This window comes from Teleopsis dalmanni, chromosome 2 (assembly GCF_002237135.1).
Source record: "Teleopsis dalmanni isolate 2A chromosome 2, ASM223713v2, whole genome shotgun sequence".
Taxonomy (NCBI): domain Eukaryota; kingdom Metazoa; phylum Arthropoda; class Insecta; order Diptera; family Diopsidae; genus Teleopsis; species Teleopsis dalmanni.
The window spans coordinates 186,725,790-186,748,436 of NC_051847.1; the positions used below are offsets into that span (position 1 = coordinate 186,725,790).

Consider the following 22,647-nt stretch of genomic DNA (forward strand, 5'->3'; position numbering starts at 1 on the left):
ATATTTTTTCTTAATATTTTAGTTAATTAATGCTATTAAGAAGTTACGAATTAAGAATTGATTATTATTTCTATAAATTTATTACATATATTAATTGTATGATATGTATTTATTTATTATATGTATTTATTTTATTTGTATTAATTATTAAAAATATTAGAGCAGTCAGAACTTTTAATTAATAAAATACTTTTGCTTAATATTTTAGTTAATTAATTCTATTACTTAATTAATAATCAATTATTTGATTATTATTTCTATAAATTTATTATATGTATTAATTTATTATATGTAGTAATTATATTTGTATTAATTACTAAAAATATTAGAGCAGGCTGAACTTTTAGTTAATAAAATACTTTTGCTTAATATTTTAGTTAATTAATTCTATTAATTAATTAATAATCAATTATTTGATTATTATTTCTATAAATTTATTATATGTATTAATTTATTATGTAAATTTATATTATTATGTATTATTTTAAAAAATTAGTTTATTAATTTATTTAATAAACCAATGTCTTGATTTTACTTGCTAAAACTGACATTTTAATTAAAAAGTTCCACTGTACATATTGAAATTTACCGCCTATACTATATTATAAATATTTATTGTAGAACATATTTTATATATTAACAATGGGAGATATCATATATGCGCACAGCAAGAGGTTATTAGCGAGTCGGTTGGTCGCATCAATTGATCATTAGTAGAGGGTTTTAAGGTAACAAAAGATATTTATTTGTTTGTATATTATGGGGTGGTAATTTTGTAATAAAATCAAGTATCATAATCAATATTGAAGTGCAAACAACAACCAAAAACTGTAACAATTGGGAATGGAAAACTTTAACGCTTAAAAACTGGGGTGATTGATATAATAGGGATTAACGTGAAAATAGTGGACGTCAGTGATGACAGAGGCGGCAGCAGCGTTTGATCGAGTAGCAGATAAATTATTATAATGATTTCTACCTTGCCATCACAGCTTATTAAGGTGAATCACGGATATCACGGACATCAAAATATATAAAATAATAAGTTAAATAATTACACGCCAAATGATACGCAGATGAAGCTACAATTTTGAAAGTAACCCTTGCAGTTCCAACGTAACAGCAACAACGCATTTGCTAGATACTTTCAACGGTGTCATTGTACACCTTTCGGAGGATTCAATTGTAGCAGTCTTGTGTCTATCATGCAGGACATTATGCTACACGTGCAGGATGTGGCATGTTTACGCATCACTGCGAAATTTGAGTTGGTCTTTACAGGTACATGACTGCATGCCACATCATGTGGCATTTACGAGTATTGGCGTATTTTCATGAGATACTTTTTCTTTTTTGGTTTCTTCGTTTGTGCGTTGTTCGTTGTTCGTGTGGTTCATTACAAATTAAGTCGTTTTAATTACGATATCAACAATGGATTGATGAATGTATCTCTAGTAAGTCGTCAGTTGTGTTGTGTTGTGGGCTGGTGGGTGAGGGTCGTAAAGAGGATGCAACGTTTTGTAATTGATACCATAATCATAAGCTAAAGATACTTTTTATTTTTGTGCATTTTTCATGTGATTTTTTTAAGCACTTGTGCTGTGAAATTGTTAGTGCTGGGTTTGTTTTTTTGTTTGGAACAAAACGGTTTTATTTGTCTTTTTTAGGTTCTGACTTGTTTTTTTTTATTTTGTGCTACTGTTGTGCTTGTTAGGGATTAAAACTTTTTAATCCAAAACATGCGATGTCGTCACTGAAAGATACTTTCGCGATGCTTACTTTTGTTAAAGCTTTGAATTGGTTCGTTTGGTGTTTTGTATTCTGATTTTGTTTCAAGTGCTGGTAGGGATTAAAAATAATTGGCATTTTAACTTGGTACATGAAGTTCAATGTATGCTAGACTAATAAGATTTTTAGGAAAATAAGTGGTGAAATTACTAAAAGAAACAACAGGCATAATAAAAAACATCTGAGTGCTTTGCAGTTTAATCAAGTCTTGAGTTCAGTTAGTCAAACTATTACATAATTTTATTAAAAATAAGCTGAAGATATGTAACATAAAATAATTTCCGAGGCACGACTACTTGGCAATGCCATTTATTAAAACCACTATTTTGATGAACATTATTCGTTACGCTATCAAGATGTAGATAGGTAGAGGTAGAGGATAACACCAACACTTCCTATGTGCGCTTCTGATATATAGCGATTCTTGTACGCTATATGTCAATATATTTTGGTTATCGAGATAATGGATTTTAAGATCCGAAATTTTTACATGAAAACCACTAGAAACAAGTAAACGCCTCAGATAGGCTCCAAATAGTGGTCGTTTTCTAATCAATGCAAAAATTTCATGTTGGTTCTAGAGCGTATGCAGTTTTTGTTATTGAAATCGATATAAAAGGTGGAGAACTGCAAACCCTAATATTACTAAAATTAAGCTTAATCGATACATACTTCAGATGTTGCTCATCTAACTTCATCTAACTTTACTAAAACCTGATGTTAACAGATTTTATGGTATCAGTCCTCTCAACTCTGGTATTATTGATACAATTAGATTCTGAGTGCTGAAAATTACTTCTGAGTAAATATTAAGTTTAAACTTCCCTTTCTGAAAGTAATTGACTAGATCATCAATATGTACCTGCAGGATGTTAGAAATTTTTGTTGTATCTACATTAGAATACAGGATGCATGTGTCATCGCCGCACAATGATAACAAAATTGGTTTCATTTTTGGAATATCAGCGGTATAAATTGAATGAAGCACAGGAAAAAGTAAAGAACTTTACGGATCTCACAGTACGATTAACCTGATGGAAGAAAGATGATTCACTATTTTAATTCAGAATTTTCGATTTATCAAAAAAGTATAAGTTGGATTGGAAAATGTTTATAATAAATTTTGTTTTTGGTTTGTTTATGGCTAGGTTAGAGGCAAGGTTGTAGTGGCATCCATCTATTTCCGACTTAAGTGTAAATTTGATCACCTGTTGTGATACTCTGGATTGTTTATGATTAAATTTATGGTGAATTTAATAGCGAATATGCACCTGAGCGCGATGTATTTATCCGACAACTACTATGAAGACACATTCCAAGCAAAATTCTGTCAAGTAAAATAAAATATATTCTTTACAAAACTGCAACAAGGTTTTTTATAATATATGGGTGTAGAAACAGAAACTAAAAAGCTATAGATTTTTGAAATAAAAATCATACGGAAGTTTTTCGAAGCTGTAAGAGAAAATGAATGTGGGTACAATCATATATATCAGTTGATAAATCGAAATACTCTTACTGAATGTATATAAAGCAGACATTAATATAGGCTCATCAAATTATAAAAACTTACTATCAACATTTTAATACTATTATTACCAGGGGAGAGGAGAAAACATAGATAAAACAGAAGTTGGACAGGTTAAGTAAACGATGGGTTACAAAGAATTAGTGTTACTAAAATATCAATCAATTTGCCTGAAAGAGAGATTATTATACAATAGTCATAGGTCTTTTAAGAATTGTTAGGTCAAATAAGAAGAAAAATCTGTTCAAATTAATTGTAAATTCAATTGTAAATTAAGTTAAAATACTTCTTAAGTAAAATAAGAACTATAAAAATATACTTCATACGCTTTATATCTATCAATATTTCTTCCATTAAATAATATGTTTCGGTACTTTAGTTTTCGAGATATCGAGTTGTAAGGTTGAAAATTTTTACATGAAAATCAGCAAAATTGATCCGTCATTTAGCGTTTATTTGTTGTTATCAGTTGTTTGTGTAATCAATGTAAAAAGTTAACAACTTTGAACCTTGATACCTTCTTAAAACTATATCGAACCTATATGGAGTTATAGTGTAGTAGAAAAAAATTCTTAAAATAATTGATTCTACTAAAGTCTGAAAAATTCTCAAAATAATTGATTCTACTAAAATCCGTTGAAGAACCTGTGTCTCAGGGAAATTGAATAATAAAGTGTAGGAGCATTACGATGCTCAAGGAGTTTGAGTGTGAATTAATTCGAATGTTTGAATCGATAATGTAAAATGTTTCAACTTCTCGAAGATAATATTTTGTTTTTAATTTTTGAGTTATTACGTCGATATAATTTTAAAGTCGGTTTTGTTTTTTTAAGAATATTAATTTTTATTTCGAGTGTTAAGTATTTCTATTCGTATTTTAGAAAATTCGCTTTTGCCGCGAATATTTATAGAAATATACTGAAAATCAAAGCTCGAAATAATAGGTAATCTTAAAAAATTAAAACCGACTTCTCGAAGATGTTCGTAAGAGTCGAACAGTAAATTTGTTTTGTATCATATTCATATTATATTTTTTTTTTGGTGCTCGAATATTTTCGAGCGTCTCACATATTCGAAGAACCAAGTGCTTAAAGTATCGAATACCTAGAATAATAGGTACTAGGCACTAATTATAATACCACTTAAATTATATTAATTAAAACATATCAATGATGATTAGTAAGACTGAGTAAATGAAAAACTTTAATCACTAGAAATTGAAGCACAATTAAACTGTATTTTTTTATTACATGTTTTTTTATAATATAATGTACACTACATATTATATATAGATAATTCACCTAACTATATCAAACTATATTATGTAAAGATATTTTTTTAATTCACCTGTTACTGTTATGTACTGCGTCGTAGCGTCATCACTCTCACTTGGTTGGGCTTGCATTAAGGTTACTTGTCCGTTCGCTACTTGGGTTAGATTTACATTATCTTTAATTGCACTTAAATCGGAAATATTGGCGCTTGTTTCGCTATTCGAATCAGTTGCCTCCATGGGAACCACAACACTTATTATAGCAACCCCCTCTGGATCGCCAGTGTTTTTAATTTGCTGAAATAATAATATTGTATATATGAAGTAGGAAATAGTCCCAAGGCAATTGCATAAAATATAATAACTATATTTACCTGTGTCATAACATCTTCCAAATGGGCAGCAGCAACAACGGCGTCTTCATCCAAATAACTGAATTCTGCATTTTGTGAATCGGATGTAGCAGTTTCGATGGCAATTTCTTCGTTTTTGATATGAGAACTGGTTAAAATTGTTTCGGTAGCAAGGTCTGCCACGTCATCGGCGGAGATAATTTCAGGCGAATCTGTCGATGAATCTAATATAATAGTAGAGCGTCCAGCGGATGTTGCAACTGCCGTTGGAGTTCTTAATAAAAAATTTCGCTGCGTTGCTAAACGTGTGGTCATAATAGTTGATGTCGATCTTATAGTTATATATTAGTAAGTATATAAATATTTGATTTATATAATAATTTAGATTATTTTTTATAGAGTTTTGACTAGTTTAGTTTACATAAAAAGGCAACTGGTTGCAATTGTTTTATTTATTTGGTTTCCGGTTACATCTGAAAATAAAAATTAAAATAATATTTATAATTAAAAATATCAAATTTGAAATATGAGTTAGGAGTTTTATTTTCTAACAAATTTTAATTAAAAATTTTAATTGCAATCCATATTTTCATAGAAAATATAATTCAAATTTGTTGTGATTGTTTCTATTACGATTGTTGGTTGGTTGGTTGGTTTTGTTTTCGCGCCTAGTAAAATGGAACCAATTTTAGGTAAATTGCTGTGATTTGATTTCGGTTCCAGGCTGAGTATGTATCTCGCATACTGTTAGCTTTGAATTTGTATGTATTCTGTATATATATATATATATATACATATATATGAGTATTATATTATTGCTGTTGTTGTTGTTGCTAATATGGGATTTCAATTGCTGATTTCGGCAGAGGGTGTTGCTATGAAATAAAAGTTTTACAGGTATTTCTTTTATTTTTATTACGATTTCTTTTTTCATATCAAGTATCGTTTCTATAGCGCTCCCGTTTCTAAGGACTCATTTGTGCAGGAGCTTCTTTTTAATGTATATGCAAGCTTCATTTTATATTGAAATTCCATTTTATTATGTATTTTAATTGAAAATTTAATTAAAATATTTCAGTTCATAGTACTTTTATTTGTTGTCGAACTTTCATAAAAAAGTTTGCAAATTAAAATATGCTTCCTGAAATTTATTTAATTAATTCCCAAAAATTGCAAGCAATCAAATTATGACATAAAAGAGATAAAAAGGTGTATATATTTTAATATTTATCATATATAAAAAGTAAAGGGTATTCAAGCATAAATGGATGGTTTTAAGTGGCATAAAAGTATATTACGGTTTGTCAAAAATTGACTTACATGGAAAAATATTCAAGTCGAATTTTTTTGAAGTTTTCATATAGATCATATGTAATATTTCCATAAAAAAAACGTATCTGAACTTTTGGATTCAATTATTAATGATAGTGAAGGCCCGCTTATGACAATCGGTGGGGCCATGATTTATGATTATAAATTAAAATATAAAAAAAATAATGAATAATGCACTAAAATGTAAATATAAACTAAAATATATTAAAAATTAATATATTAATATTAAAATATATTAATAATAGTAATATTAAAATATATTAATAATATTAAAATTAAAATATATCAATAATATTAAAATATTTTATTAGTATTAATATTAAAATATATTAATAATATTAATATTAAAATATATTAATAATAGTAATATTAAAATATGTTAATAATATTAATATTAAAATATATTAATAATATTAATATTAAAATATATTATAATAAATTATATTAGAATATATTAATATTAAAATATATATTATTATATAATATTAAAATATATTAATAAATTATAATTAAAATATATTAATAATATTAAATATATAAATTATATCATTTATTAAAATATATTAATATTAAAATATATTATTAATATTAACATTAAAATATATTAATAATATTAATATTAAAATATAGTAATATATAATATTAAATAATATTATTAATATTAAATATTAAAATATATTAATTATATTAATATTAAAATATATCATTAATATTAATAATAAAATATGTTAATAATATAAATATTAAAATATATTATTATTAAAATATATATTACTAAAAATAGATCAAGATCCAGAAGTATTTATGCATTCATTTTCTGATTAATGTTGGAAATAATAATTAATTTAAATTTTTTTATTTTTTTATAATATTGAACGCATTAATTTCGCCCGAAGTGCCGCCGTAACAATGATATATTTTGATAAAATCGGTTTTTCTAAGTAACTCTTACCACAACACAATATATCTACACAGCTTGGTTTTTAAAAGACATTGGCCTTAAAAAAGGTGCTTCAGCAGCAAGTTCTGTTGTAATATACTATATATAAACAGAATTTTATCTAATTTCCACACTGACAAGTTTTTGGCAAGTTTAAAATATTTGAATACACATATTTATATTAGCTTAATTTTGAACGTCCGTTTTGAAGAAAGAAATTAAATTCTTAATATAAACTATAGTTTTAAATAGAGAGATTTTTATCGAAAAGTAGTGAAATTGCAACAACAAAAATTTATTAATATTTTTAATAAATATATAAATACATATATCTTACTAAGAAATTATTATTTAAATATTTATTGTTAATTTTAAATATGCTTTAAAAAATTTCTTTAAGTTAGTGTAAAACATTAGTGTCCAACAATCTTGCCAAAAAGTTGTCTGTGTTGGCCCTGGGTAATATATTTTGTAAGTTTGTTAAATATTAAATTATTTATTTATTTGTGAGTTAACATTAAAATTAATTTGATGTGATTGATTAGTATACATAGTTATTTCAGATTTTCATGAATTTAATATTTTGAGGATACTTACAAAAAAGAATTCAAAATATATTTTATGACTTCTGGATATATTTTTAGGAAATTGTATGGAAACTGTACTATTTGCTAAACTGACTAAAATCGAAATATAAAATAGCAAGTGACTTTAGATTGGGTATACGGTCTAAAAGAAAAGAAAATAGCAACATCAGAAAAATGGCAGGACTCTAGATGATGTAACTACTTGAAATTAAGTGGGAAAAACAATGTTGTATAACACATAACGGTCAGGTTATAGTAGCAACTAAGAAAAATTGCTGACAACTGAGACAAAAGTATAGAATTTGTTTCTATATTCTACAATATACTATATTCTGCTGTCTACTATACCCACAAATGTTGTTATAATTTCTAGATATTACTCTTTCACATAAAAAATAAGAAAAAAAAATACAGTAAAGTAGAACCCAGTGCACCAGTTTACTATATGGTTTACTTTATCAAGATTGATAATAATAAAATAGCGTTTATTAAAAAATGTCTATTTGTATGAATCATATAACTATCGTATTATTCATATAACTATTAAGTTTGAAAAATATATTTGTATTATTGTGCGACGCACACACGAGTATATACACATATATACACATTAGACATGCAAAGAGCGAAATATGTATCTTTGGTAATAGATATATGAAAAGTGTCTAAGTTTAGTCGATAATAGCTTAATCTTGTTATATGATTTTAAAGAACCCATGTAAGTGCTATGCTGGATAGATTAAAATTCTAAAATAATTAAATTTATAAAGTAATTCATACTATAATATAAATACTATATAGAGAAAAGTAAAACTAATCTCTATAAAGCACACCCAATAATGAAGACTGCTCTGTACCTGCTTGATAAGATAACAAATTTCATCAATTACTTATTCCCGGTTTTATCCCGGAATATCCCGGTTTTACAACTAATCTAAGGGAGATTATTTGATAAGACAGATTAATATTTGTAGATCTAATGCAAAGAATGCAGTTTTTTTGGAGGCAGTGGATTTTTTTCAGATTTTAAAATACATTTGGACTTTTCTATATCTAAACTCCTTGAAGGAAGTTCTATATAATAAAGTTTTTTAAAGCAAGTAAATAGAGTTTTTTAAATTAAATAATTTTTTTATATATAATGTGATTTAATTTATATGAAACGTGTCATTTATTGTCTGTATCGGAATAATTGTTTTTGATTGTTTGATTGACTTCGGTAAAATTAATCCGAGTATAAGTAGTCTTCCAGCTTATTTCTTAAAATTGCTTAGGTTAATAAGAATAAAAAGAAATAAAATATAAAACTTTTAAGCAGTAAAGAATTAATGAACCAATTTAATTTGACAATTTTTTTATTGTAATTCTTTATTGTTCCTCTCAAATCAAATGTAAAAATGTATATTCCGTCTGGAAGTTATGCTAGGCTTTAAAGTACACTTCTATAAAATTATCTGAATAAATTATTATTAGAATTGAACGCAACTCTTATTACAGTGGATCATCTAAATGGTCATAGGCACTAACATATTGAGTAAAAATGCTTTAGACACTAACTCACGTTTGATCAAGGAAAGAAGAAATAAGCTTTTAATTCAAAAATTAGTTACGTTTTTATAATTGAACTTAAAACAAAATTTTATTCAAAATATAGAGGTAATTTTATGTAAAATGCAACGACAACTAAAGAATAATTTTTTTTCGATTTTTCTTAATGAAATATTACGTCAGTGTGAACGACTTCGTTATGAAGGAGTTCGATTGAAATGGCGTTATCGATTGGTAAAACTGGATTTAATCTAGATTTACTCTCGATATGTCAAATTTTGTTGCTTATTCTAATATTTTTAGAGTAAACATTTATATATTATATATATAAATATTTATATATTTAAATTTAATTTAATTTATATTTAGTATAAACATTTATATTTTTTATAAACATATTCAAACAAATCACATTTTATTTGTAAAGTCATATAAAACAGCTGTTAATTTTAGAAAAATTTTAATTCACTCTGGGAAAATATCTAGAGTGTTATAAATTAATCTCGAGTGTTATATATTTTGCCTGCGATTTACGAATCGAAAATGAAAATTGCGCTAAGAGTGAATCTCGATTGAAAAAGTTCCTCCAGAGTTATTAATCAAAGTTAGCATAAGTTTAATCGGAAATATTGTATTCTGCTTATTTTAAAATTATTACCAAATTTTACTTCTTGTTTTAAGACAAACTGTAGAAATATATACGTAAATAAACTAAAATATAATCTACACGAGTACAAAATTAAATGTTATAAATGTTATTTTTATCTTTGTTTGTATAACCCACTTCTAATGAAGCAAACGTGTCATTTGTACATCACTGAATTACGTATATGAGTTTGACATGAGCATTATAGTTATAAATAGTTATAGTTTATATTTTTGGAATTAGAAATGGATTATTGATATAAAATATATATGCATATGTCTATATTAATGTTAAATATAGTAAGATTTTTAATCAGTCTGTGAACATCTTTGACTTAATCTTTGAAATACTAAACCATTTGCCTTTATGTTCATAAACGCCTGAAGCACCAATCACTCTCGCCAAGGACCACTGCATACTTATCGTATATCAAATTAAATTAAATTTTATTATTAAAAATAATTATTTTTATAATTTTAATATATATTTTTGTTTATAATTAACACAAAGTATTTGCTTAAGTTGAGAAAAACAAAATACATATATGAAGCGTTAATGTAACCAACACAACCGTTACACTTGCCCGCAGCTATAAACTGATAAAGGTAAATAAATTAGCTGTAAATATCAGGAAAACACATAGTGCTATACACAGTTAAAATAGTATATAAACAACAACTGCAACAACAACAACAACAACAACAAAAACATATTTAGTTTTGGGGATGGGGGCTTTCATTCACTGTCTTTTTTGATGTTTACGATTTTATGTTTGTTTACTGACAAAGTATCGAATTCAAGTATGGCGAGTTGTTTATAAACAATAAACTACTATTCTACTTGCACCCCATAAAAATGGGTGCACCACATATTCGCCCCCTCACCATTGCTTAATCACTTTATGAACTCTAGTAGCGGAAACGGAAATCAAAAGCACGGAGTTTACAAATCAAATTCAAATGTTCGTATGTCAAATAATGATCACACCGCGGGTAAAATATTAACTTGATAAATATATATATATATAATATATATATATATATGTATATATAGTTATATGCACTTTTATTAGTTGAAATAGAAAAAATACCACACAAATCGTTTTAGTTATTTCCTTCCGTTTGAACCGAATTCGGGAAGGATTCAGTCGGTTTACTAAATCTGCTTGAGGCAACTGAATATTGGTGAACTACACCTACACAATACAAACGTACACACAGATGCACACATGAACACATTTACAATTTCTATGGCAAAGTTCTAGAAATTATTGATCAAATAAATCGAAGTTTCATTTCGCGTATTTAGTAAATAAATAAAATAATTTTCAATTATAAGCAAAGCGGAATATATGCACCTTTCTTGCAGTGTATTTGACACAAAAACAAAAAAAAAATAAATTTTTATTTGAAAATTGTTAAAAAAACATATAAATAAAAAATTATATAAAACTATCGTGTTTTATTATAAAAAAAGAGTGCAATGCGACTCAATGCATTTACTATGCAAGAGAGAAAACAGGCAACTGATGGATGCATATCGAAAAAATCGACCATAGGAACAATGGTTCAACCATAGTTGCTTACACTTGTAAAGGTGGTGCCAGTGCCAGTGCCAGTGCCAATGCCATAAAGTGCCACTGCCATTAAAGTAGGTGGCTTCTATGCTCAATTATGTGCCATACTATGTGTAACTACCACTGGTGGTTGAAGTCACAATAGCTGCAATAGTTTGCATTTGACCAATATTGTAACTAGTATTGTTGTAGTTAATAGAGTTTAGTTAAGAGTTAAGAGTGGCAGTTCATAATTTACATACGAGTATTGCATATGTGCAGTATTAGTATTTCGTTTTAGTTCAGTGCACAGGATGATTTACTTCAAAGAAGGGTTCCTTCTAAGGATATAAAAAAAAATTTGTTGAAAAAAATTGTGTGGGGATGATTATAAATTGACTTTCCATATGTCGTTGAAGCAAAATAATAGTTAGATGAGATAAGGACCTATAAAAATAGAAGAGAGTTGTAGTTTATCCGTCTAAAATATTTCGGATTATCTAACCAAAAGAATGGTTAGATAAGTTGGGATTAGTGATCTATCAAAATGGGGAAGAGATTTTTAGTCAATTCACGCAATATTGGTTTTTCGTAGGAAACCACGTCGTAGGAGTAAAAGAATGGTTAGATAAGTTGGGATTAGTGACTTATAAAAATGGAGAATAAAAATGTAGCTCACACCCCTCTAAAATATTTCGGATCAATTCGCACAAAATTGACTTTTTGTAGGAAAATATGGCGTTGGAGGACAACAACAATTAGATAAAATAGGATTAGTGATCTATCAAAATGGGGAAGATGATCAATTTACACTAGATATAATTGATTTTGTCTTCAATTAAATTATTTCACACGAATTCTGAAGTAGTTTTCAAAAACGTTTTTCTTATACTGAGTATACGATCTTGGATAGAATAAAAAATTCTAGGGACTGTCCTAAGAAAATCACTAATCATTAATCGGGTATGTTGAATTTAAATTGAGTTGAAACTGGTTTTCTTAAAACATACAACAAAATAAGAGTCTATAAAATTATTTGAGGACCTCATATATTGTTTGAAAAGTTACAAAAGGTAGGTGTTATCGTATAGTTAGGTAGGTAGTAGATCACTTGAACATAAATAACGTTAGTCATTCGCCGGATTAAAAGGACCACTAAAAATATGTAGAAAGATAGAAGTTGTAAGCGCATAGACAATGTTGAAAAGACGTAACTCTCCCATATTTAAGTAAAAGTGAACCAATCTCCCAAGTTTATAAAATTGGCTATGTTCCTGATTCTAAAAGACTACATTTCTTCCAGATTAGTCAATTTACTAGGTCTAAATTTTAAGTTTTCTACTGGCCAAATATGGGCATTGACATGTAAGGCGAAGCATAGCTTCCCTTCAAGTCCCGCCACATCTATAATCATCATCGTTATTAGGTTGGGTCTTCATAACCATCGTAAATATATCCTAAAGATATAAACCATATAACTTTTTTTAAAATACTTGGCTTGAAGAAGTTGTTAGAAAAATACACAAATTGTTTAAATAATCAAAAATTGAAGTAGAAGAAGAAGACCTTATTCAAAGACAGATTTCTTGTTATAGGACATCAAATTATTATTTAATGTATTTATTTTCCTTAAAAAAAATTAAATTAATCCAAAGTTAAATTTCTACTTTTTCAATCATTGTTTCGATGTCTTACTATTATTATTATTATGTAGACCTATTGTGGCGCCTTCACACATGGATTTAAACTATTTCTTTATTAACCTACTTTATTTTATTAAACCTGCTTTACCAAGTTTTATCTTAGTATTCCATATATGCAAACCTAGGCATTTCTTTCGTTTATGAATTAGTGCCGGGAATTCTTTCAGCATTTATTTTTCGCTCTTACTCTCTTCCCCTGCAAGTTCCACTAGAGTTAGCTCCGAGTTCTGTAATATCTGTCAGAATTCTCATATTAATTCTTAAGTCGTTTTTAATTATTTGTATGTAATCCTTAAATTGATTTAAGTTAAAAGTCGTCCAATTAATTTTGATTGTGATAACTCTGGTTGATTGTCACAGATATCTTTCTCTGTTTTGCCTCTTTTTTTAAATGATTGAGAAGAGAGCTCTTCTTCCGAAGTCACTATATGCTCGGGGTATATAACCAGCGAGACAATTTCTTTTCTGGCAAGTTTATCTGCTATTTCGTTTCCGAATATATCGGCGTGACTGGAATGGATAGGATCCTTGTTGGACTCTATGTCTAAGAATGTATCAATGCTACATTAAAATATATTAAGAATTTGAAAAGTTCAGTAAATGCCGGATGTTATATTGGAAGTGAAGGAATGATAAATAAATTGGCAAAAAATACTCGTAAATAAGTTTATATGGAGTCAAAACGCTATTTTTTATGCAAATTCCTAGGGTTCTTACAAATAGTATTGAATATTGAAGAAGTTTGAAATTTTATAGGTTCTTCTTCTTATAACATGTTTTAAAAATTCATTATTTATGTATTGAATCTATAGGACTTTTGATTACTAATTATTGGGTGTTGGCAGTGGAACCCTAAAACTAAACTATTTCATCCGTTACAGCATTTAAGAAAAATGTATAAATATCCCATAAATTTCAATTTTTTTAGCTTACGTTATATCGAAAGGATATGTGGCACATGTTGTCAAGTTCTATTTAATACTATTTCCTTTATTTTGACCCTTTTTTATTGTTTTATTTTTAAACTATTTTCTCCTGTGCTTTTCCTGTATGTGAAATAGTCAGTGGAACATATTGTGTATATATTATATATTCAAAATTTTCGATATTTGTTTAGAATGTAAATGTATGCATTCAATAGTTTTATATTCAAATTATTTATTTATATTTTTTTTATGTGAGAATTGCAAAGGAGTACTCGATAAAACGCACTGTATAGGTTCATACATGCGTAGTGGTCAAGAAAAAATTGTATAAATTGCACAACGCAATGCAACTTCATCTTCGATATTTTCCAGAATATGAAATGGAGAATGGAATCTTCATGAAATATATTACTATAATTTTTTTTCAAGTATTATGTTAATACTCTTTCATTGTAGGTTTTTGGTTTATATCTATAGACTTGTAGCTATCTTAAAAAGCTCTTATGAAGTAATCGACGATAACGAGATGAACTCTTATAGTATATAAAAATTAATGATATATAGATATTTTTGATTTATTTTGTATAGACAGTGTCACTTTAATCTACCGTATGGGCTTCCTAAAATGACATCGACCTGATAAAATTAGAAATTTAAAATATATTATCATCTTTCGTATGTAATGCTGACTTCTGGAACGTTACCAAGCAGACCTCTACGCCTATTGAAATCTGCAAATGAAAATGGCATTAGATTCCACATATGCTCTGAACTGACTGAACGAAAACAGTGCTCGTTAAGGACTTCGATGGAATTCTCAGGGCAGAAGTCGACATGTTGGCGCACCAGTAAGAATATGAAGAAGATCAATACAACTAGAAATGGGAGCTGCAAATTACTTCTGCAATGACATCAGCCGTGAATTGTGTAATAGAGTTTGCTATAAGAAAATGGTCGAGACGCTATGCTCCACTGGGATATGAGGATGACAGAAGATATGTTTCATATAGGCAGTTAAAACGAAATATAAGATAACGAAATAGTCTCTGAAATAAATATTGAAGATATGTATTATGAAATCAAAATGAATAATGAAAATGAAATCAAAAATAATCTCTAAAAAAGAAATTGAAGATATATAAATGTTTTTTATATATTGTTTTGTATTTTATATACATTGTGACCGAAAAGCTTCCGGAAATTTTAAATAAAACGCAAAATTCTTAATCTTCATCAATATTTATTTTATCTCCTTCAAAATATGCTCCATTAGAAGCGATACACAAATGCCAACGTTTCTTCCAAATCATCAACATTTTTTATAGGCGCTTTCCGGTATGGCTTTGAGTTCCCTCTGCGAATTCTGTTTTACGTCTTATATGGATTCAAAACGCGTTCCTCTGAGTGGTAATTTGAGGTTGGGAAACAGGAAAAAGTCACACGGTGCAAGATCAGGTGAATACGGTGGCTGTTCGATGGTATTTATTGAATGTTTGGCCTTAAAATCGTTGATAATGTTGAACAAAGCGAGGAGAATCGGAAAAAGCCAGGAATTATCCATACACAATTGGCCACCAAAAGCAAACAGCTCTCACGACCGATGCCTAGCTCTCGTGCTATCTCTCTAACACTCACATGAGGATTTTGGAACACGATTTCCTTTGCCTTTTCAATGTTTTCGTCGGTGGTAGAGGCCGAAGGTCGTCCAGAACGCGGCATGTCTTCGACGGTCGTACGACAGTCCTGAAAGGCTTTGTACCACTCATAAACTTGAGTTTTCGATAAAACTGATTCCCCATAAGCCTTTTGTAGCATTCGCAACGATTCTGCACACGAAATTTCGTTCGAAAAACAAAATTTGATGCAAACTCTTTGTTCAATATTTTTTTCCATTGTTTTTTTCGCAACGCACTACTGAGGTGAACTGGTTTCAACAGCTGCCGTAAACGAACTGTCCTGACAGATCGCGCTCATTTTTGGCAATAGTAAATTAAGGACAAGTGCTGCCCAAACTAACATAAACTTAAAATATCGAAAAATATACAGCGCGCGAATTTTAAATGAGAACCTCCGAAAACTTTTCGGTCACAATGTAGGTAGAATCACTGTCATCTATCTTACGAGACCTTTAAAATGAAATTAAAGATAACGAGATATTCTTCTGGCTCCTGGATATTGTGAATATAGCTATAATTCAAGTACCACTGTCATCTCTCTTACGAGACCTTTAAATCAAAGACAATGAGATAATCTTCTGGCTCCTGAATGTAGCTATGATTCAAGGTTAAGAGAATTAATATTTAGAGGTATAATATTACGATCTAAATGTTAAAAGTGTAAAAGAGATTATCTGTAAAAGAGATTATATTGGGGAAAAAAAGGCAGAACAGTGAATGAATAATTTACAATAGATTTAAGAGATTTATCGTTTGAATATTTTAATGTTAAGAAGAACTAGTTTTAAAAACCGTGATTATTTGAAAGAAATTGTAAATATTTCAATGAATATGTGTTATTATAATTATAATTATGGGTTACTAGGGTTATTTAATAATGTTGAGGCTAGTTGAGTTGAGTCAGTGTACCTGAGCACTTTTACTCTCTATTAACTGCGAGGTTTCTACAAAACTCCTCTTTGCGCCTTGACTGGATTATTGTTTATCACTTCATTAGATTAAGCAATGATTGACCTCAGATCTGCATATCTCCCCGAGGAGCCTGTAACCATTCTGAGATTTGATAACGCGGTGTTGTAAGTCTGTCAGATTTCACAAATAATTTCAGGGCTCTATCCTTTATGTATTTTTTGATGGGATCAATCTTGAGGTCCTTGAGGATGTCATTCGTCCTAATGTACCAAGGAACTTTGAAAATTCTTCTCAGAGCCTGGCTTTGTGCAATTTTTAACTGGTTATTTAAGTAACTCAAAATATTTCTTTAAAATAAATGATTCTTAAAAATAAAAGTTATAGTGTAATAATCTCTGTTGTTCAATATACATAAAAATTCGAAGAAGAATTCAAGTACCAATAGTTCAACCCTGGATACTTATAGTCTCAAAAAATTATTTACGTACAATTAAATATAAGAAATGATTCCAAGACCACTGATGATAGGTATTTGGTAATATACGAAACAGTTGCATGGTCAGCTAAAATGTGCATTAATGACTATTATAAAAATTTTTGTTGTTGTAGTTCTCTACTGTTCGAAAGGTTTTTAAAAATTCTAATAAATTCTTTGCTTGTACATAATACTGCATATACATATTGTTTAAGTAATTAACTGTAATTGATGAAAATATCTTGCCTCAGTTATAAAGCAATTAATACATTATAAAATTAAAAAAAATATTTTTGGTATTTAGTAATAAAACTTTTCTGAAAAGCAATTAAAAGTTTTTAATAAGTTACACACAAAGGCCAGGGAATTAGCGAGATGATCAAACAGAAAAACTTTTCTTCAAATTTATTTCATCCGCCAGAGCAGCAATCAAATATTTTAAATTACAGATTTATTTGGATTTCTTTATTTTTATTTTTGAAATAAAATTATTTCAGCTAAAAACTTTTAACTTTTTTAACATTTACACGATTATAAGTTTTTTTTTTCATATAAATCGCATTTGTGAAAAATAAACTAAAAGCGAAAAGTTGGGACTCCCCGGATTCCCAAGTTGCCTCAGAACTGTTCAACTGAGCAAAAATTAAACTAAATTAGAAGAGGAAAGGCGCGGTGTGCTAAAGTATGAAATTATCATGCATATTCCAATATTTATGTACCTTTTTATCAACTTGTTTATTTTATTAGTAATTTTTTTTTATATTAACAACTCAACAACAACTACAACAACAATAACAATAACAATAACAACAACACTAAGCTGATTTCACCCCTCAGAATGGCAACATGTGCTACGTCATTTGTAAATAAAATTTTTTTCTGTGTAGGGTTTGGAGTGTGCCCAACCACCATCATCGATGCGGCGGTGGCGGCGGCTGCTGTTGCTAACATTGCTGTTGGTTGTCGTTCGGATAGTCAACGTCACAGTCGTCGGTGCTGGTGCTAGTGCTGGTGTCACGCCAGGTGTAAACATATCGCGTTCATTGAGTTTGCTGCATGTCTTTTTATGCTTGTGCCCCTTGTCACTTTGCGCTTCACTGATTTTCTTCTTCAAATAGGAAAACGGTTTTCACCTTCGCGTACTAATAATCGAAAAAAATTTTTATTCCAAAATTTTTATATGAAATTCCATGAATTGCTCTTCATCCATACGTCCATAAGACAAGTTTGCGTCAAAAATGTCAAAATAGATACATGAGGCAATCAAGTGCTTATGCTTGTTCATATCTCGTGTGCCAGTACTGTTCATATTAGACGTACATATTTATAAGAACGTACACCCATTGTTGTCAACCCGATTATCGGCAATTTGTTGATGTGTTCCTCTGTAATAAAATTCAGTTCATTGACTGGAATAAGTAGCAATTATTCCATCACATTTTATTTGATTTTTAATAGCTGAAATAATTAACTAAGGTGGACCGTTCAGTAGTTTTCGATTAATCGTAATAAACTAAATAATTACTCTCTTTGCTTATGAGAATTTATTACTTTAAAAGAAATAAGGATGAAGTTCTTCTTAATGTCATGCTTAGTTCTCAAAAATCTACATAGTATTTTGACTAGATCCTCTATTATCTAGTCATCTAGGCATATGAATTTAACAAATGTATAATTTTATGCGTTTATAGGTTTATAAGACATTTATCAGTTCAGATGAGTACCCTTAATATAAACTAAGAAATACGAAACAGAATACCTCATTAGGAATACTGCCGCTAAGTCTTAGAGTGCAGATGGTTGCATTCATTAGCATATATAGACTTTATTACAACGGTCTACTGAGCAGAATACGATTGTAGAGTAATGGAGACCTATCCATGTTGGCCAAATTAAAACAATCTAGAGGTTTTGCGATGTTTTTAGATCACACGATCCCAAAACACACAAGCAACAAGAAATACATTACGATTATATCAGACTGAATGGGATAAGAAAATTAAAAATTCAGTACCACTATCAAATATATTGTCTGGTATACAGATGGATCCAACACTACAACTACAACCCCGAGAATTAAATATCAGTCAATCTAATTACAATGGTTTCAGTATTTCAAACCGAAATCTACATTATAAATGTCTGTGCCAGGCATCTACTATCAGAAAAATTAAGATAGCCGTAGGTTTTTCTGAAAACATCAGTATTATCAAATACTGATACTAATATTAAAACGAAAAAAAAAAAATGGATCAAAAAGCCATAAGATTATAAGAGTGACCAATGCTCGTTGTTAAGTTCCATTTTCGGACAAGGTTGGAACGATACGGGGGACAAAAAGATGATGGCAACTTTTTTGTGTCATTGATCATAGGTTACTTAAGCATAAATAATGGTCTGTTGTGATAGTACGGATAATATGTCACCCCTAAAGCATAATTTTTAAGATAGAACTTCCAAACATCTAGTGTATGGATACTGTCTCTCTAAGAAGGTCATACTCCCGCATTCAGTAATGAACTGTAAACATATAAGATTGCAAGAGTTATCGGGTCTATAACCCGGAGATACTTGGATATGGGGAGGAACTCATAAAAGTTGGTGTTTCATCTTTTGTAAGGATAGTAGAACGACAACATTTACAAATACCTACTATAACATAGTTGAATCTTTTCCGAGTCATTAATTATAGAATATATAATATACAATGTAAAAAGTGATTGGGTCTACGTCGAAGTGACATATATAAATATCGGCATCTGATAAATTGGGACTATCTCTATTTTTTAATTAGCTTTTATTTTATTTATAGGGGCCAATTTATTGTATTTTTTTATATACTTTTATTCTACTTTATTTATTCTATTATAGAACATATCTTTTTTTAAATAAATTAGTTCTTAAAGGGACATATCTTATGTCTTATTAAAGTACTTTATGGATAATGTTCTTTTTGTATTTCTATTAGTAAACGTTCCTTTAGGTATGTATATTAAACATATCAAGACCTTAATGATATCTATAAAAATAACGAGGTTCTGGGTTTCAAATAAAACAAAACCGAACAACTGTGTCCTAGACATTGGGATATATTGATGGATTTTTATAAGATCGCCTACTATGAGTGACATTTTCTACTATATTATACGCTGACATAACTTAGTTTTTCAGTTTTTCTTCCTATGTTATACACACACACGCCGATATAACTTAATTTTTCTAATATCAGATTTTAAAGTTGCAATTTTTTCGCAATAGTAAGAAAAATAGTCATATCCTTTAGCGTCAACTAGTATATTAAAATTTTACATTTACTTTTCAAACGAGGCTTAGCAACTAATCGAGCTAATAGCTTGATAAGCCTTGATATTTCGAGAATCAATGACAACAACATATAGCTTTATGTAATCCCTTTGGGGGATGTTGTACGGCACTTGGTTATTAAAACCAGGACTTAGACTTCGACGTTTGTGAGACTATTGCACACACACAAACCTCTATCCAATCGACCTTTGGATCCACTTCCTCGAAGTGGCAAGGTTCTTCCATTTGGACCCGGGTTGATTTCAATTTATATCACACCCATCCATAATCCACATTTTCTTTCTCATTCTCGACCCTCCACCTTCTATCATCACCCATCTACTTTCTTACCCGTGTATTCGTCTTGTAAAATCTCCGTTTTATGTTATCTGGTATTAGATCCCCACGGATCACAACAACAACGTATATATATATATAAATTCCTTTAAATCCTAAGAGGAACAAAGGGCTGCAACAAAATATTTCCATTCAGAACGGTTATCAGCTAATAGCTTCAATTCTCTCCAACTTTTCTGCATACGTGACATTTCTGTATCCATTTGTTTTCTTCAACTGTGCTCCGGTCTACCTCTGTTTCGGCTATCTATGGTGTTCCACTCGGTCGCCATTCTTGTGGCGTCACTGTTTGATCTGCGCAGAGTGTGGCCTAACCAGTACAACTTGCTCTTTATTATCTCAATCTTGATTGGTGTTTGATTAGTGTTGGATAATGAATTTTCATTCGATAGCGTGTTTGGGCCAGAACACCTTCACGATTTTCCTTAAGAAGTGGTTAATAGAGATTTGTAGAAATTTTGTAGATATTTGTTGATGTCACATGACGCAGCGTTCCATGATTGACATCCATATAGGAGAGTGGACTTAATGTTTATGTTAAAGTTTGAGTTAAATATTTGAATTCTAGTTTGAAGCGATAAACAACAACGTATGATATAACATAGTGGAAAAAGTTTTTTTAAATGTTCGATTTTACCGAAATTTGTGATCCAATTTGTGATCTAGAAAACTGTAGTCGTGTCTATTTGATTTTATGCTATAAAAATCGTTTACTGTAGGATGCAATTGGTAACTTGTGGGATGGAATGCGATGCGTAGTTTCAAATTCAATTAATTAAAGTAATATAATTATGAATTAATTAATATATATAGAACCTCTCCACTGCTTTCGAACCATTATATTTTTAAGTTTTTTGATCGGACATCAATTACAATGTTTGCAGATATATTTTACATTTTATATTAACGAATCGATTTCACATATTGTTTTAATAATTTTTATGATAATTAAATAATTTGTGTATTAAAGAGAAATATATAACTGAAGGATTTCATAACCTATTGACCTATTTTTTGAAACTCATTAAATAATTTAGTCTAAAAAACCTTCGTATATAAAATAAAAACTTCCATATGTCAGCAATTTACACTGAATTAAATAAACACAAAAACTATTTAAACAAACTCACCAAATTATTTACTGCGATTTAATGTTTTTTATTTTTAAATGCGTTTCATTATTTTCTTTAAATTTCTTTTGAACGTTACAATAAGGCAAATGTTATAAGGCGTTAATGCTCCGAGCTATTTGGTCCAAACACTAGGTCTATCTTTGGTCATTTATGTTGTTCTCTTACATTAGTTAAACAATCTGAAAAATAGTTTATTATTATTTATCACAAATTATAATATAAAAAATAATTTTTACTTACAAAAATTTAAATGAACCGGAAGTGAAGTGAAAAACGTAACTTGTTGTTTGTTATTATTTTTTGTTTCCAAGGCAACCAGAAGAACTAACGAATTGCAGCACAAACAGTCATGCGACTTGCGCATTTAAACAAAAATGACTTAAAGCTAACACTAATTTTTTTATAAACATTCAACAATACAAAAACACATTTAAAAAATTAAAAGTAATTATTTCATTGGAAAGTGTTTATTTACTAATATAATAAGAATCCTAAATTCCTACTTATTCCAAGTAAATCTGAGAACAGCTGTTTTCTTAATAGAATTTGACATCTGACCGTTCACAGTACGGACAAAAATTTGGCAGACACATATCTTGCTGTTAAATGCAC

General features: G+C 28.9%; 1 protein-coding gene across 1 annotated transcript; it reads right to left on the reverse strand.

The window, feature by feature from the left end:
- Window positions 1-4,596: 4,596 nt before the first annotated feature.
- LOC119681785 lies at window positions 4,597-22,400 on the reverse strand. Its single transcript, XM_038095073.1, has 4 exons — window positions 22,276-22,400; window positions 22,033-22,214; window positions 4,964-5,415; window positions 4,597-4,886 (listed from the first exon to the last, which is right to left on the reverse strand). Exons 3-4 carry the CDS (start codon window positions 5,255-5,257, stop codon window positions 4,632-4,634), a joined length of 549 nt encoding a protein of 182 aa, XP_037951001.1. The 5' UTR covers window positions 5,258-5,415; window positions 22,033-22,214; window positions 22,276-22,400; the 3' UTR covers window positions 4,597-4,631.
- Window positions 22,401-22,647: the final 247 nt, after the last annotated feature.